The 19,100-nt window shown below is 38.1% G+C and overlaps 1 protein-coding gene across 3 annotated transcripts in view; it reads left to right on the forward strand.

The window, feature by feature from the left end:
* Window positions 1-17,629, forward strand: part of LOC131970613 (SPRY domain-containing SOCS box protein 4-like) — a 90,858-nt gene extending 73,229 nt beyond the window's left edge. For 2 of the 3 annotated variants that reach the window (XM_059332044.1, XM_059332046.1), the window contains one exon: window positions 16,244-17,629. In XM_059332044.1, coding sequence (XP_059188027.1) covers window positions 16,244-16,371 — 128 coding nt within the window. In that variant the 3' untranslated portion in view covers window positions 16,372-17,629. Of the gene's footprint in view, window positions 1-15,209; window positions 15,295-16,243 lie in introns of those variants that run through there. The other variant, XM_059332047.1, reaches the window with a different exon arrangement.
* The last annotated feature ends 1,471 nt before the right edge of the window (window positions 17,630-19,100 follow it).

Here is a 19,100-nt window from a genome sequence, read left to right on the forward strand (position 1 = left end):
CGAGTGTTTACTTAATGAATCTAGAGGATATAAGTGTTAAGGTCCCTTAAGGTAGTCCTCAATTTACATTGATTGATCATTGAAAATAATGTAAATTGATAAAAATATTCATAACTAATATGCCTTGGGCTTATCTATCTTATCTGTCCAACATTCTCTGAATTAAATAATGACATTCTTTATTTTGTTGCACCGGTGGACACATTTTAGAACTACCACACCAAAAAGTTAATAATATGCTAAATATATGAAGAATTAGAAATGGACACATTCAGTTTTGAATTATTCACATATAAGGGAATATAATTGTATGTCATTTGACATATATTTTTGAATTATTCTTTTTTTCACTTTGAATTTGAGTTCACGTCAACCACCCAAATATATTGAATTGGACGTTAGAAGTCTCTTAAAAACTGTTGACATGATTATTATTTTAGATGCAAGTCATTTAGAAACCGTTACAATCAGTCAGTGTAATTTAAGCTCCTTTAGATAAGTCAGTGTCTTTTACATAAAAGTCCATCTTACAAGGTCTGATTATAAGCAAGGAAAAATTAAACAATTGTCCCAAAGTAGCAAACTTTCATTCAGTGCTTGTGGACTGTTGGATATTGTAAAAACCAGCCAGTTCTCCAACATAAACGACAGAAGAAGTCGTGTGTCAGGATCACAAATTACGACACGTTTGTATGTGTTGCGGCTCGCGGTACAGTGGATTTATGTTATAAAACCACTGACCGAGGTTTAGGGCAGAAAACTTCTGGTAAGGCGTTATAAAAGACAGTTTAAACCAGTTCAAACTCGCGGCCCGCGGGCCAATTGTGGCCCTAGTGACGATATTTTGTGGCCCTCACCTTGATATAAAAGTTGTGTGTGGAAGGTCCCTATAATAACTTTTTTTTGGTAATTTTGTGTCTTTTTAAAAATAATTGTCTTTTTTTATGTGTAATTTTGTGTTATTTTTTGGTCATTTTGTTTCTTTTTTAAGTAATTTAGTTTTTTTCTGTCATTTTGTGTCTTTTCTGTCATTTTGTGTCTTTTTTTTTTTTTTTTAAATAATTTTGTGTCTGTTTTGGTAATTCTGTCTTTCTTGTGATTTTGTGTTTTTTTTCTGTCATTTTGTGTCATTTTTTTGTAATTTTGTCTTTTTTTGGTGATTTTGATACTGCCTCCAGCGGCCCCCAGGTAATTTGAGTTTGAGACCCCTGGTTTAAACAGTAAATGAATGTACGTAAATGTCAGAAGTGAAGCAGTTATGAGGGTCACAATAATTACTATATCGACTTATCCTTCGATATATAAAAATGGACATCATCGTTTTTTTTCTGGATTCAATATATTGTCGTTTACATGCGTTTAAATCTTATAACAGTATATTAAGTACTTAAATGAGCCATATCGTTACAAAATTAAAACCCAGCTTACATAAAATCATCAATACAAATAATGTAATAACATATTTAGAATATATAAAACAATCTGAGAGGGACCAATCTGCATCATGAGTACTTTTACTTTTGATACTTTAAGTACATTTTGATGCTGATACTTTTGTACTTTTACTTCAGTAAGTTCTGAATGCAGGACTTTTACTTGTAGTGGAGTAATTTCATAGTTTTGTATTAGTACTTTTACTTCAGTACGGGATCTGAATGCTTCTTCCACCACTGTGTATAACAGGCAGCAGAAATCACTCTCTAAGTCGGTTAAATGATGAAGCTGATGTGAAAATGAATCAATGGATTCACTGTGAGAAAAGGTGGCAAGCATCCACTGGTTCTTCAGGTTTCAACAGCAAAATAGCTTTTATAATCCATTAGTGAAGCAGCCAAACAGTCTCTGTTCTCTCTTCCTGTCCTTCCTCCTGCACAGAGTGGAAACTTCTATTTGTGCGTCTTAGATTAAGTTATCTTGAGAAACTCAACACTCTTATTCTGAAGTAAACGTGGTGGAGAGCGAGCCAGCTGATCATATCGTTGCATTATAGGACAGAGAGAAGCCTCCCAGCATGCACCGGGGCAATAGATTCATAGGCCTGAGTGTCATTTTATTTGTTTTTCAGCTTTTTAGTGCTGACCATGCCTGCGGTTGTGTGCATTATTTATGAGATTGTCCCGAGTGCAAACAGTGGTGGTTGTAGCACTGATTGTAGATCTGGTGCAGCAGCAACCTCAGCTTTGTTCTCTGGCTTCATCATCAAGTATCTCAGTATTCATGGGGAATTAAATTAAACTAACTTGATTTGTAGATTAAAAATATAACGTCACACCTGTTATCTGTCCTCGTCTGGACTCATTTGTCTGTCGAAAGTCTGGTGATGCATCTGTTTCCTGTCAGTTTCATCCAGTCGATGGTGTAAATCGAACCCTGTTAACTCTTTCCAGACTCACGGGTTTGTTTTTGAAACAGCGGGGATACTAATTCAACAATAGTGGTTGAATGAACAAAGCTCTGCATGTTTTTACGATGGTTTTAGGTGTTTAGGTGCTCCACCAACAAAAATTTTAGTTTTCTTTAACCCATTGATGCCTAAAACTTGCTGTAAAACCTCTGGGCGATTTTAAAATCAGCCCCTAAAACCTGAAGTTTTTCTGGAAATTCAACAGAAGTGTCAACGCTTCTACTAAATAATAGATTTTTCAGCCTCTGTAGCAGATAGAAATGAAATTTGAGAGCTTATACAAATACTACAAAACGACATATCCGCTTTCCAGGCTTCAATGGGTTAATCTAACAACAGAACAAATATAGCCAGAATACAATATCTGATGATTTGTTTTGGGAAAACCAAAATGAAACAGTGGAAAATATTTTTTTATTCTTTGATTTCAAAGATTTTGACAACTTGAATATTTGATTCTGTATAATCTGTAATAGAGCCCAACTGATGTGGGGTTTTAGAAAAATCAAGCAATTTCCATTATGCTGGTCCATGTAGTACATTTTTGAGCCTCAAATTAAAAAAAAAAAAAGAGGTGTGAGTCAGCGTATCGGCCCCACAACACGTTTTTATCACGATATTATTGCGATTTTAAGCATTTTGCGATATGGTGAGTATTGTGATACAATATATTGCAGTTTAACTGCATTTTGTGTCCACAAAATTAAATTCAATCAAGAATTGTTTTCTTAACTGAAATCGAACATGTATGGACGACAACAACTGCAGCATTTTCTCAAACTTTCCTCAACTTTAAGCTTCACTGCTCCCAAGCTTTTTTATGTTTCATTAAAAAAAAAACACAACTTTGCAGGGTTATTTCGACAACTTCCCGACAGGATATCCTGATTCCTTAGAACTTCTAGTTTCATATAATACCAGTATATCCAGTATATTCATAGTGCCCGATATGGCCTTTGGAAAAAAACAAAAACTGTGAAAATACTGATGAGTCAGCAGATTGTAAATATCGACACTTGTTGGTCATGAATAGATATAATATTGCCACACAAAATATTGCGATACTATGCTGTAAACCTCTAGAAAATTGATATTTTCTTTTTACACCAATATTATTATCCATTGTCAACCAACTCTTAAAGAAATAACTGAGAAAATAAAGAATATCTTAAAAAATCAGATGCATGAACAGCTAAATAAACATTAGTACTGTTAAATAAAGAATACATACAAATAAAATAATATCTGGACAACATACACTACCGGTCAAAAGTTTTAGGACACACCAACTTTTCCAGAATTTAATTGAAAATGATGCAGTTTAATGTCTCAGTGTACTCTGAAATGAATGCACATTTGCAACATTTAAAATTCTTTATTGAGCATGATAGTGTTTTGAAAGTAAAAAAAAGATTCAAAATCACATTTTATGTTGAACTAAAGGACTAAAAAAAGACACAAAATGACAAAAAAAAGACACAAAATGACAAAAAAAAGACACAAAATGACAAAAAAGACACCAAAAGACACAAAATTACTAAAAAAAGACACAAAATGACTTACAAAGACATGAAAAGAATTCAAAAACGGACAAAATAGCCCAAGACTCCATAGAGTTAAGTTGTTAACCCATTTCTTGTTCCCTGAAAAAGGCCTACTTGTATAATTCTGAAATGTACATTATTTTCCAGTTTTGGTTAAGCTTACCTTTTTTTATTTACCTCTGGCAGTTCACCACTTACCTTTGGACCCTTTCAAGCTGTTCATTTGACTTGAACTGCTTGAATTTCAATAAAAAACTGGAAAAATTGGGGTGTTCTAAAACTTTTGACCGGTAGTGTATTTTTTTGAATTATTCTTTTTTTCACTTTGAATTTGACTTAGTATCGGCCCTCAATGTCAATAAGCACTACAGAGTTCCTCTTTATAGCGAGTGTGAGGAGCAGCAGGAGGAGCAGGGGCCACATCGACACATCGGGGTTCTGTCTGGCGCTCGCTCACTTGGCGGTGTGAGATAATAGGAAGTCAGATATCGTCACTAGTTCAGTGAGAGATTGGTTTCCAATCCGAGCGGTCGATTCAATTTGACCACCTGCGTTTCCAATCAGACGCCTCGCTCCATCGGCTCCTCCCCTCGGCTCCTCCCCTCTGTTCTGCTCCATTTCTCTTGTTTCATCTGGTACGTCATTGATCTAAATCTAACTCCTAAATATATTCCTCCCCTTTGACCCGGCGGTGAGAGGGACTGCTGATGTGTCCGCACCTTCAGGGCTGAATGTAAGACACACACACCCGTCATCCTAAAACTAGGTCACACAGCCCCAACAGGTTTATGCTAATCCATTAGCCAAGCATGGCTGGCAGTCTGCAACCTTGTCTGTTAGCTAGCTACGTGTCTGGTAATGAAGGCAGCGTGGGGAGAAGGGGTGGAGCAAAATGAACCGTAAATTGGAACACATGTCAAAAAAGATGGACCTGTCTCACCTTTTCTTCTTAAGTAGGACATAACTGGGTCGTGTTGTCTCTCAGGGTGATCTGATGTATATGCTGAGCACACAAACACACACTAATGTGTCTGGCTGAAGAGTGAAGGGAGCTGGAGAAACTATCACCGGTTGCATATTGGTTGTCTCACCTCCGTGAGGGCAGACTCACTGACGCGCCTCCTCTTTCTCCACTTTGTTCTGGATTAAGTGTTAGGTAGATGTGTGGCTGCCAGCCTGCAGGCCTCTGTAGTCCAACAATGCATCAGATGCTCAGTCATCCCTAACCACACTTTCCCACACTCCATCTCCTCTTTAGTGTGCCATGAATCTGTCAGAAATAGTCTCCGGCTATTACACAGAAAGTGCTTGAGTGCTTGAGAGGAGAGGGAGATTGTAGAGATGGACAGTTACATGGAAATAAAAAGAATGATCTAAGACAGGGGTGGGCAAGTAGTCTAGTCCATTTATTTTAAACACAACTGTAAATGTCCTTTAGTAAGCTTCCTATTTGTGTTTTTGTATTATATAGCTTGTTTTTCATGTTTGTACATTTTCAAGGTGTTTAACAATGTTGAGGTGCTTTTATTTTGAAAAAGTGCCGACCAGTGTGAAACAGGTGCTTTCATTTTGAAAGGTAGTGACAGGAAATAACCGGTAGAACGGTTAAATGAAAAAACGAACGGAAAATAATAACGAGTGCGTAGTAATTCATATAAAGTTGATATAAAGTATCTAAAGGCTTCTATAGTGGCTGACAGGACACAAGGTTTGTTAGAGTTTATTTTATTCTGTCATATATATTAGTGGCTATATTTGTTGTCTTAACTATAGTAAAAGTGTTGTTAGCTCTAGTGCTAATGTTTGCTATTTTTTTCAAAATAAAAGCACTGCGGTTATATTGATTTCTAATTTCTGGGTCGCCCAATGTCCAGGTCTGATCTAAGAGCTCCACAGTTTGCTTCCCTCTGCTTTACTGTCATTCTTCCAGCTAATTAGCATGGTTTAATTATTGAACATACCTGTTTCAGTTTAAAAGTCATTCAGTGATTTCATGTGTGAAAGATGACTCTCCAACTCCAACACTCCCTGTTTGTGTCTTTTTCTAGAGGGGACAGGGAGTGTTTAGGGGGAGATAGTAGGTCAACAGTGGATGTCACATAGAGGTGGAGGACACCATCTGACAGCTGGAACCTTAACAGATGCTTTCAGCTCGTGTGTCAAAGTTTAGACCAGATGACTACAAACTTTCAATGTTTGAGTAAGCATGTAAAATGGTGTTAAAGGGTTTAGAACATTATGATGACAGTATATGATGGCAATAAGATGGTCTTATAAGTTTTCTGATTTGTTACACATATTTTAGTCTAGACGGAATTGTCCAAAAAGTGAAAGTGAGGAGCATTTATGGGTACAAGTCAGGAACCGGCCTACTTTACTTATTTCAAGGGTGCTGAATCAAAAAAAAAAAGGTTCCCAAGCAAAATTTTGAGTTTTTGACTCTCATTTGCATATCAATATGGCGGCCAAATTGCCCATCTTGGTCAGTTGTTGGACCATTTTCCCCAAGTTTTTTTGTAAGTAGCCAATCAAAGATTTTTTTTAATGTGTATATATATATATATATATATATGCAAAATAACAACTTTTAAAGTGAAATTAAGCATTATTTGTGTCATTTTTTAAGGTCGACATAAACATTCAATCAATATCACTTTCAAATGTTCCAGTTGGTATTTTGCATATGTATATACATAAAAAAGACACTGAGCCTCCACTATATCCTTGCTCTGACTCTAGACTATAGATCTAGAAACTTAATTTCCTCATCTTGATTGTCTACTTACAAAAAAACTAAGGGGAAATGGTCCAATGACTGTGCAAGATGGGCAATTTGGCCATTTGATACAAATTAGAAGGTCAAAAACTCAAAATTTAGCTCGGGAACCATTTTTTTGGACTCAGCACCCTTGAAATATGTAAAGTAGGCCGGTTCCTGACTTGTACCCATAAATGCTCCTCACTTTCACTTTTTGGACAATTCCATCTAGACTATCAGCTGGAATGATCTGAACACGGAGCTAGAAACACACACACAGGACTGAGGGGGGGGTCAGTGAAGGCTCCTGCAGGCTGAGGGTTCAGGTACGTACATATGAAGAGGTGCATGGAAATCCGTCTAGACTATTTGGTTCTTAACTACGTTTGACCACTTGAACTGATAAAAATGGACAGAATCCCTCCAAAATACCACATTAACACCAAGATCTCTAGGAACACCATAGTGTCCATGCTGTGATTTAATATCAGGAACATTTTGAGATTTCTGCAAGAATTGTATTATTCGGTGATTGATTGGCGAGCACTTGTGTTGTGGAAACTGCTGAGAAACTCCCTCATGGTGAGTTTACAGAGGAAAGCCACCAGTCCTCTGAATGCTCTTGATCTCATGAGTCTGTGGGACTAACTTTATCACACATGGATAAAAGTGTCTCAGCTTTCCAGTTATACCTAATGTATCCAATTCAGAATGTTAAGGGACCCCAGCATGCAGAAATATTCAAATACAGTAGGCAGAAATAAAACAACTTGCTGCACGAGGAAACAGGCATATTTTTTAACTACAACTACATCCAGTGATGATAAAGTGGATATATCTGTAAAGGGCATATTTTTGGATAGCCATGGAACTCATTTTCATCCAGATATCTTGAGGTCAGGGGCCAAGGGACCACTTTGAATATTGCCGTGCTAGTTTTTCCCTCAATTCAATTGAGCATTTTTTAAGTATCATTTCACCTCTTTCTCAACAAGATATCCATATTCATGTGATATCTTTTCTGTAGCCTTTAAAAATGAGTCTGCCACATCCTCTGGAAGAAAGAAGTCATCCAAGGACTTTGGTTTCAAGGTTCATTATTATATGGACTTGAAAGGACATTCAGTGTAAATATTATAAAATGATCCATATCAAGTTGGTGTGAAAGCTCCCTTTGAAATAAAGGATGCCCTGAGCTCTATATGACAGACATTTCTCCCTGGCATTACAATCATTATTTATAATAGTGCTCAGTAACCATGTAGTGCATTCAGCAACACATTCTCCCATCACATGTACAGATAATTGGCCATAGATAGGAAACAACCCATCACATGTGCAGCCATCACTGCTGCACTGTCTGAGCCTGAGGACCACATGTTTTCACAAAAGTTTTGATTACATTACTGGAGTGAATATGTTTTATTAGATTTTAGTTAAGAAGCAGATGGGAGCCTTAACCCTGTGACCCTCACCGTTCCTAAAGAAACGGTAAAAAACAGACATTTTTCGTTGAAATGTTAACTTTCTGCCAGTTACATTAGGAGAAGTAAGCTTAAAATTGTGATATTTCTGACAAAATTTCTTTATTCTACATGTCTCATTTGAAACGTTGCCAAAAACTAACAATTTGGAATAACTGGATCCTGTTACAAACATTAAATTCTCCTCAGAGACGAACGGTCACGGGACAAATATTCACTGAAAAATCTATTTAAACAGATCTGAGAGGAGAGGACAGGAGAGGCTGTAAAACTTAATGATGTATAACATGTGGAGACCCATTTACCCCCCAAATATTCATAACACTTGTGGGCACTTGGGAAAAGTGTTGTTTATAAAAATTCCATTTGATTCAATTTAAAAAAAAAAATATATATATATATATATATCAGAGAAAGTCAGCTCTTTTTCTGATTTATGTCATAACAATATTTGAACAGATATTTTTGAGTTGTTCCCACTTCTAGCCATGATTGTGCTGATTCCATAGAGCTGCAGGACTTAAATATGACAGTGAAATATATATTTACAGTGAGTAAAATGTAAGAAAAGAGCAGAAAATGGTTTAAGCAGAGTACCTTTCCACAGTAGTTAGCATGCTAGCTAGCTAGCTAGCTAACTCACCACACGGCACATTTCACATATGACATTGTATGTATTTGACAAATTAATGGGTTTATTTGGCAAATTTCCATCAATTTTCAGATAGAAAGTAACCCTTTTAACACACTGTAGTCATTTTAATGCTGCTCAACGGAGAGATTTTTGTTGTGTGAATGTGATTTCTTGGGTTTATTAATTCTTTATCTGGTGATGAATGTTTTTGTGTTTTTACATTTTGTTCTTGGGACCAAGACAGTTTCCTGCACCTGGCCAGATGTGTCTCCATGCAACAGAAAGTGTGTGGCTCTGTTTTGAATGAATATGTAATATGATGCTAGAAGCAGAGTAAACATATGGCAGGTTAGATTCTAAACCACATTGTTTTCTCAATTAAGCAGAAGTAGAAGCAGAAGTAGTCTGAAAACAGCTTTTTAATTACAACTCAAACCATTTAGCAATGTTGTTTATTTTACCCGTTTTCTGCTCGTCACCGCTGTCTGACAGGACCAATTGTCGCCCCGGGCAACCCTTACCATGGAGACCAGCCCGTGCCAGCAGGGATTGGCTGGTTTTCAGCAAGTTTTCAGCATCTTCATGTCATCGACTCTCTCAGGAGAGCAACTACTGCTACTGTGGTAGCATCAATCTCGTTAGTGCAATAAGTCATACTTTACTCCAAAAGTAAAAGTGTTGCATCTAAAGTGATTATTCACTTGTTTGCAGGTGCAACACTGGAGGAGAAAACAAGGAATAGGAGGAGTGAAATCTCTCTGCATGCTAAGATATGTGTGTGTGGTTCCCATGAATCCAGGGTCAATTAAAGTCTCAGGAATATAATTTGGAGAAATGTGCAGCTGTCTCCTTGTTTTAGGATCCCCCTGTGAGAAGTTTCTTGCAGAAGATTATTTTCATCACATACTGTATCATCTGTTTTTGCACTGAACAATTTGGTTCAACATTTTGAATTGGCTATGATACAGGATACCGCACTTAGAAATCTAGACACATACAATGCACGGTGACATCACACAGTGGTTGGTGTGAGGAGCTGGTTACTATGGAAACTACCTATATGCGGGGGCTGTTGCTGCTGGTAAGGGTAGAACTGATTGATAGTTGCTCTCAGGCCCGTGGAAAGTAAATCCACCTCTGCTGGGGGGGGGTCCTGGTCCTGGTCCTGCATTCCTCAGAGGCTCCATGTGCAGCAACAGTGTGTGATCTCAGATCAGAGTTCATGCGGTCACAAGGTGCTGATGAATGGAGACGTGATTGTACTACCGTACTATTGTAGAGTCTTAGCTCCTAATCTGGTAAGCTGATGTGCTAAAGCAGTAGTTCTCAACCTTTTTGAGTCGCGACCCCCAATTTAACATGCATGTTGTCTGCGACCCCCGCTTACTGAACACAATCTCACACGCACAGTTCAGATCACCCAAAAAAGAAACAAAATGACCAAAAAAAGGAAACAAAATGACCAAAAAGGAGACAAATTGACCACAAAATGACCAGAAAAGACACAAAATGACCAGAAAAGACACAAAATGACCAAAAAGACACAATATGATAAAAAAGACACAAAGTGACCCAAAAAAGACACAAAATTACCAAAAAAAGACACAAAATGACTAAAAAAAGACACAAAATGGCCAAAAAAGGAAACAAAATTACCAAAAAAGACACAGATTGACCACAAAATGCTAAAAAAGACACAAAATGACCAAAAAAGACACAAATTGACCACAAAATGATAAAAAGAGACACAAAATGACCAAAGAAGACACAAATTGACCACAAAATGATTAAAAAAAGACACAAAATGACCAAATAACACACAAAATGACTATAAAAAGACATTAAGTGACCAAAAAGACTAAAACACATGAACACTTTAACACAGTGGAGACAGAGCTGACTTCCAAAATGATTTGGTGACCCCTAGAAATCATCTCGCGACCCCAATTGGGGTCCCGACCCCAAGGTTGAGAACAGCTGTGCTAAAGCGTGCACTAACCTTTGCAGACACACGGTAATAAGATGTTGCAGGGTTGTGATTGTCTCCAGCTGCTGGGAGGAATTATCTGATTGCACACATCACTGCACATTGTCTATATTCAGCCGGAGTTAATTCAACACGTCTTTCTGATTTGGGCCCTTGAACATGTTGATGTGGCTACAAATGAATCGGTGCTGCGCCGCTTGTCCCCAAGGTGCTCTTACAAAGGCTTTTCATTAAGCAACAAGGCAGTCAAATAAATTAGGATAGCTGTACTCTATTTCTTTACACCCTGTCAGCCTGTGTTCACCAGTGGATTTCATTATTTCCCCTCTACTGCTGCTTCAAAGGTCACTTACCAGACTGCGGCGGAGGAATTCAGCGAGAGCTTTGCTGCAAAAGTTCACCGTCAATAACGGCACGAAACAAAGCAAAGCAAAGCACAACACGGGGATTTACTAAAACAGATTCACAATTAGAAAGTTCATCGTCATTGATTCTAAAGTGAAGATTTCTCCGCAGCTCTGCTTTTAGGATCTTCATGTCGGCTGAATCAATGTTTATTTGATTCTGTTTTTTTTATTTTTTATCCTCGCTTCAGACGAGCTTTAGCTGTGTGCTTATAAATCTGCCTTCAATCTCAATTCACCATTCTGGCTTCTTATCATGATGAAACAAAATTATCAATATTAAATGAATATTGTGTCTCATTCCGTTTAGCAATGATGCTCTCATTTCGATCTTGTGTTATAAATCCAGCAAGCCCTTTCTTCTGCAGAATCTGTACAGTCATGGAAAAAATGATTAGACCACCTTGTTTTCTCCTGCTTTCTTCTTCATGTAATGCCTGGTACTACTAAAGGTACATTTGTTTGGACAAAGATAATGAAAACAATAAAAATAGCTGATAAGAGTTTAATTTAAGAGCTGATATCTAGACATTTTCCATGGTTTTCTTCATATTTTTTTAGTGATTATTACTATTTTTGTTATCATTATATTTGTCCAAACAAATGTAACTTCATTTATATCAGGCTTTTAAATGAACAAGAAACTTAAGAAAACAAGGGTGGTCTAATATTTTTTTTCCATGACTGTATGTACCAAAATGTTTTATTAATATTTGAGATTGTGGCAGTGTAATATACAATACAGTCTTTATAATCTTTATTTTCTCAGTTATTTCAAGAGTTGGTTGACAGTGTAAAATATTGTTTGGATAATAATATAGGTGCAAAATCGGACGGTGCACAATATAGTAAAGGTAGATTTTCTTTAGATGGGGGAAAAAAATCGATTTGCGTGGCAATTATATCTATTCATGGCCGCCAAGTATCAATATTTAGCGTTCCAATGCGCCGTCAGTATTTTGGCTGTTTTTTTTATAGATACTGGTATCATATGAAACTAGAAGATCTAAATGGGCGGCTGTGGCTCAGTAGGTAGAGTTGGTTGGCCCCCAACCGAAGGGTTGGTGGTTCGATCCCTAACCATGGCAGCCTACATGTCGAAGTATCCTTGAGCAAGATACTGAACCCCAAATTGCTCCCAATGCTGCGTTCATCGGTGTGAGAATGAATTCCCAATGGTGGCAGGTGGGACCGTTTAGGGTAGCCTCTGCCACCAGTATGAATGTGTGTGTGAACGGGTGAATGAGCGCAGTCTGTAGTGTAAAGCGCTTTGAGTGGTCGCAAAGCGACTAGAAAAGCGATATATAAGTGCAGGTCCATTTACCATTTACCATTTTAAAGAATCTATTGGCAACATGTGTCAGGATATCATGTCGGGAAGTTGTTGAAATAACGCTGCAAATGTAGACTTTTTTTATGTTTCATTCCCAAAAAAATGAGAGTATAGTGAAGCTTGTTGTTTTTGAAAGTTTGATAAAATGCTGCATGTTATCGTGGGGCCAATACACTGATTCAGACCTCTAAATGAAGTTGTGTGTTAATAATGCAATGCGTTGTAATGCAAATGTATTTCTATGGTGCAGAATCTGGACAGAATCAACATAAAGAAGTCCTGCAGTATTAGACTCCAGACTGAACACTCGTGACCTTGATGCTATAATTTATTGATACAGCAGTTTCAGGGTCTTTGCCCAGAAGAAGAGCTTTTTGTCAGAAACGATGGCTCCATCAATAAATCATAGCATCAAGGCTACAAGTGAGCGTGTGATTGATGCCTTTTGAATATCTCTGCAGAGACTCTCATGGACTCTGCAGGTCAGGACAGGTCATTGAAACTGCGACAAACTTTTCTTTTCAATCTCTGGGCTGCTGTGACGAGTGTGTATTATATTTGTGTGTGAGTGTAAATGCCCCCGCTGTGTCCTTCACACAGTGTCAGTTGACTCTGAGCAGGAGGAGCTCAGCCGACCAGATGGAGCTCCAGGTGGAGCAGCTTGACATCCGTAAAGGGACAGCAGCTAGTCTGTCTGTCTGTCTGACTTACAGGGACATCACTGCCTCCAGTGTGTCGTGTGTGTGTGTGTGTGTGTGTGCAGTGGGGTTGCCATGTTCTGCTGGCATATTTACATATATGTCATATTGTTGCATTAGGGATGGGTACCGAATTCGGTAATTGTCTGCTCACCGCGGCCACTAGCTGCTGCCCTCTTCCACCCAGCACAGAGACGAACAGCCGGCTCTAGGCCTGCTAGCCGCCAGCTGCTATCTCTCCAATGTCTCTACCCGGGCTTGGCCTTCGTCTGCCTCGAGATCGGACCTTCCTTACTCCGTTTGCTCTCTCCATTCTTCTGTAGACCAGTCATTAGCAGCTAGCAGCTAGCTGCTGCATCTCTGGTCCTCCGCTCAGGAATATTACCTGCCACTTTACTCCAAACTGCCTCGCTGAAATTAAATCCCTCGGACTCCTGCGTCATCCTCGATATGTGCACAGAGCAGCCCGACTCAACTTTGCTTATTCCAACCATGCCGTGCCCACAATACTGTCTGACCGGTGCTGCGCCGCACAGCTACGACGTCATCACAACAAATCACACGTGCACTTGCAACCTTTTTTTTTTTTTTTTTCTCCCCCGTGCACTTGCCACCTGAGAGCTCCTCTGTATTCTTTGATAACACTCCAACCTTCATGTTACAAAATGCACGTTCACTCAACAATAAAGCACTGCTCATCCTGGATTTTATATTGTTTTTATATATTTTTTAAATTTATTATTATTATTTTGAGAAATAAATATGTTGAATTGAAAAAAATAGATTTTATTATTAAACAAATTAACATTTATTACCACATAAACAAACTCAAAAGTACCGAAAATTGGTACCGTTGAGTACCGGTACCAATTCCCAGGTACCGTATCGGTTCAAATGTGAAAGGTACCCATCCCTATGTTGCATAACTATGCAACAACAATACAATAATAATAATAATGCATCAACAGGAGTCAGCCATAGTGACTCCTGCACTGATAAGGCCACCAAGCACTCTATAAAAATGCCACAACATATTTGAAAAGGGGTGGGAAGAAGTAAAAACTTGTTCAATCCCAGCCCACTTCTTTAAACAATATTAACAGGTCAGAAATCAAAATCAAAACTCAAAACTACCTGTTTCCTTCAGACTAATTTCTCATTTTCATGATATCAATTCTATGTATCAACACTTGCATATCTGTACACCATACCAGTACACATACACTACCGGTCAAAAGTTTTAGAACACCCCAATTTTTCCAGTTTTTTTATTGAAATTCAAGCAGTTCAAGTCAAATGAACAGCTTGAAAGGGTCCAAAGGTAAGTGGTGAACTGCCAGAGGTAAATAAAAAAAGGTAAGCTTAACCAAAACTGGAAAATAATGTACATTTCAGAATTATACAAGTAGGCCTTTTTCAGGGAACAAGAAATGGGTTAACAACTTAACTCTATGGAGTCTTGGGCTATTTTGTCCATTTTTGAATTCTTTTCATGTCTTTTTTTGGTCATTTTGTGTCTTTTTGTCATTTTGTGTATTTTTTTGGTCATTTTGTGTCTTTTGGTGTCCTTTTTGTCATTTTGTGTCTTTTGGTGTCTTTTTTTGTCATTTTGTGTCTTTTTTTGTCATTTTGTGTCTTTTTTTAGTCCTTTAGTCCAACATAAAATGTGATTTTGAATCTTTTTTTTACTTTCAAAACACTATCATGCTCAATAAAGAATTTTAAATGTTACAAATGTGCATTAATTTCAGAGTACACTGAGACATTAAACTGCATCATTTTCAATTAAATCCTGGAAAAGTTGGTGTGTTCTAAAACTTTTGACCAGTAGTGTAGATGCACACAAACATACCAATACATTTCCTGTATACCCAAACACTTATACATAATCCTACACATCCCCATGTAAACTAACTGTGATTGTGTAGTGAAACACCGTGTCTCTCTGTCTCGTCCCTCACAGCGGAGCCCCTCCCCCTCATGGACAGCAAATTAAGCAGTTCTTATTCAGTAGATCTCTTGTTTTGTAAAGGATAGAAATAGACTTGGATAATTTCTGTTTTATATATTTTAGGTGAGGCGTCCAACAAATTTTATCATCTATTATTACTCCCAAAAACTTAATTTCATATACTCTTTCAATTTCAACATTATTTAGATTTATTTTTACCTCAGTGTTAGTCCTTTTACCACCAAACAACATAAATTTGGTTTAACTTTCATTTAGCGACAGCTTATTTAAAGCAAACCATTTGTTTAATTTAATCAATTCCATTTCTACAGTTTTTAACAACTCCTTTATATTGCCTCCTATAAATCAGCTTTAAGCAGTAAAGCTTGAAGTTGAGGAAAGTTTGGGAACAGCAGATATACTTGCGATAACTTGTGTTGCGTGGACGTCGCGGGCAGTAGATTCATATGTGACTATAACGGCTCACTGTGTGACAGATGACTGGAAGCGTCTGTCTCACGTTCTTTAGACTCCAGCAGAACATGAAAGTCACACCGGAGCAAACGTTGCACTGCATGTTTGATATCAGTTCAGTTCAGTTTGACTGAATACTTTGTTGGTCAGTCTGTGGGTTTGACTCTCAAACAATTATTGCTTTAATTTAATTTTGTGGACACAAAATGCAGTTATTAAATTATATATTGTATCGCAATACTCACCATATCACGAAATGCTTAAAATCGCAATAATATCGTATCGTGACTCAAGTATCGCGATAAAATCGTATCGTGGGGCCTCTGGTGATTCCCACCTCTAAATCACAAACAGAAGAAATTAAATAAATTAAGACATGACATGTTTCATTCTGTGTGTAATGGATCTATATAATGGGTTATTTATACTTTTTGAATTTAATTACTGACATAAATAAACTTTTCTATAATATTCCAATGCATTGAGATGCACCTGTATGTTAATAACAAGTGTCATCAAACTAGCTGTGATTGTGTAGTGAAACACCGTGTCTCTCTGTCTCGTCCTCACAGCGGAGCCCCTCCCCCTCATGGACCTGTGCAGGCGAGTAGCTCGGCTGGCTCTGGGCAGAGAGCGCATCCATCACATCGACACCCTCCCCCTGCCGCAGACGCTCAAGAACTACCTCCAGTACCAGTGACCCCACACACACACACACACACACGCACACAGATGGGAAGAAACCCATTTGTTCTTCTGGTAACCAGCCTCCAAAGTGCATCCGACCATCAGACATCTGCTGGATGCGGACGGTGACATTGACTAGGAACAGGTGGCGGCGGCGGCGCTGCGAGGGGTTTTGTTTACAACAGTTGGGGGATTTCCATTTTGAATGTTTTATCTTCTGGTTTTCAGCTTCTTCTTTTTTTTTTTTGTTGTTGCTGTCTTTCCCCTTGACACATGACTGGAGGAGCTGATGAATGAGATGAAAGGAATTAAAAAAGGAGGATATTGCAATGCAGTTTCCTGCTACTAGCACGTATACAGTCCTCATACAGTTTGTTTTATGGCCTTAAAATGCTTAAATGTGGTGGTTTTGGGTGCCAGTTTTTTTCTGCACAGACTGTGGAAGCCTCCTCGGAAACATGTTGGTATTTATATTTATATTCCCAACAACACAGCAGGCTCTGTGGAGACGCAACAATCCCTCCAAGCCACAGGAGAGAGAGAGTCCACAAACAGATCTATTTCTGTCAGTGTGTACACACAGATTACATACAGTATAGACACTGTGTGTGTGCAGAAACAAAGCCCTAACTGTCTGCTTGTCACTGAGGCGTCTTACTACAGTTTCCACCTACAGGCTGAAAAACACAACTCCAGTTTGGTTTGAACAGCCTGAATCTCCCTCTACTCTCCTGCCAGCTTCTCTCTTTCTTTCTCTCTCTCTTTCTATGTCTCTTCATCACTCGCTCCGGTTTGATTTAAGCCTCCATAATGTTCGGTGAACTCAAAGGACCGCCGGCGCTGTTTGCCTGCTCTCTAGCTCCTGTAACGCTGAAAGAGATTGATCTGAAGGCGAAGCTGTGTGTTTGACTGCTAATGTGCCTGCTCTGAGACACACACACACACACACACACACACACACACACACACACACACACAGCACATGACATCACTTCTGTCATATCAGAAGACACTCGCCCCCACCTAAAAAAAAAAAGTTTAAATGCTGCATCTTTTTCTTCCACCATCTTACCCTTATGTGGGTTTTTATGCCTGTTTTACTTTTGGATGATGTTTTATGATGAGATTTTTTTATGTTTTTTTTTTTTTTTTTGGTCTCATTCCATGGATTGTGAGATTGTCTGCGGGACAGGTTGTCTCGCAGGTGTAGGTAGAAACATGTGCTGCCGAGGGTCTTTTAATGTGAATAAGAATAAACTCAGTTAAACTCACACTGTCTCGCTGCCTCTGCTTCTTTCACTGTCAGTTCTGAGACGAACATTTGGATCCAAAGTCTAAATTATGCTCAATATTCATTTCATCACTTCATAAAATGCAGTAAATTATCTGGTTTTGAGCTGCTACTGATAAGAATTTACAATTATGATATGTTGAGTGGAGTGAGCCAAATATAGCTGTAAAAAACAGCATTAATTTTAAACATAACATACATTCAGTCCACACAAACAATACAGAGCATGTACACTACTGGTCAAAAGTTTTAGAACACACCAACTTTTCCAGAATTTAATTGAAAATGTTGCAGTTTAATGTCTCAGTGTACTCTGAAATTAATGCACATTTGCAACATTTAAAATTCTTTATTGAGCATGATAGTGTTTTGAAAGTAAAAAAAAGATTCAAAATCACATTTTATGTTGGACTAAAGGACTAAAAAAAGACACAAATGACCAAAAAAAGACACAAAATGACCAAAAAAAGACACAAAATGACTTACAAAGACATGAAAAGAATTAAAAAATGGACAAAATAGCCCAAGACTCCATAGAGTTAAGTTGTTAACCCATTTCTTGTTCCCTGAAAAAGGCCTACTTGTATAATTCTGAAATGTACATTATTTTCCAGTTTTGGTTAAGCTTACCTTTTTTTATTTACCTCTGGCAGTTCACCACTTACCTTTGTATCCTTTCAAGCTGTTCATTTGACTTGAACTGCTTGAATTTCAATACAAAACTGGAAAAATGGGGGTGTTCTAAAACTTTTGACCGGTAGTGTATGTTATGCAGTAAACCAGCAGTTTATTAACTTTATGCAAAAAACAATATTTTTGACAAGGTCACAAGGTAAGCCAGTGTTTTTTGTGCATCATGCCCATAGCTAAAACAGCCTTCAAAAATAAAAGCACTGTGGTTGTATTGATTTCTACCTAATGCCCAGTCTGATCTAGAGAGTTCTTCTATAGTTTCTACTATACTTTCTGTATCTGGCTTAGTCAACACATACACAGGTTTTTTTTTCTCTGTTTTGGCCTTTCATCCACAGGAAAACTACATTATAGGTCATTCAAAGGTGAAGTTTTTAAGAAACTCTGTTCTTCCTATTTACACATCAATACAGAGTTTCTGGCTTGTAATGTCAGTGCGTGCACCATTATTGCCTTATTGACTATAAGCACAGAAAAAAAAAGGTGCTGAAACATGATGTGTACACATGATGCCCCCTCATATATGCTGCCTAGAACCGGCCCTGCTTTCTACACATAAATGTCTGCCACTATACTGATGAACAGAGGCGTCACACTGCAGTCAGAGCAGGAGATGTTAACCCCTCAGCGTCCAGTCTGCAAATGAATCAAGCATGCACAAAGTTGCCGCCTCACCAATCAGCATCGACTAGTTAGTAGAGCCTCAGTGTTACAACCCAGTTGGGGTCTAGGGGAAAGGGAAGCAGGCAAATACAGAT

Source organism: Centropristis striata, chromosome 4 (assembly GCF_030273125.1).
Source record: "Centropristis striata isolate RG_2023a ecotype Rhode Island chromosome 4, C.striata_1.0, whole genome shotgun sequence".
In the NCBI taxonomy this organism is placed as follows: Eukaryota; Metazoa; Chordata; class Actinopteri; order Perciformes; family Serranidae; genus Centropristis; species Centropristis striata.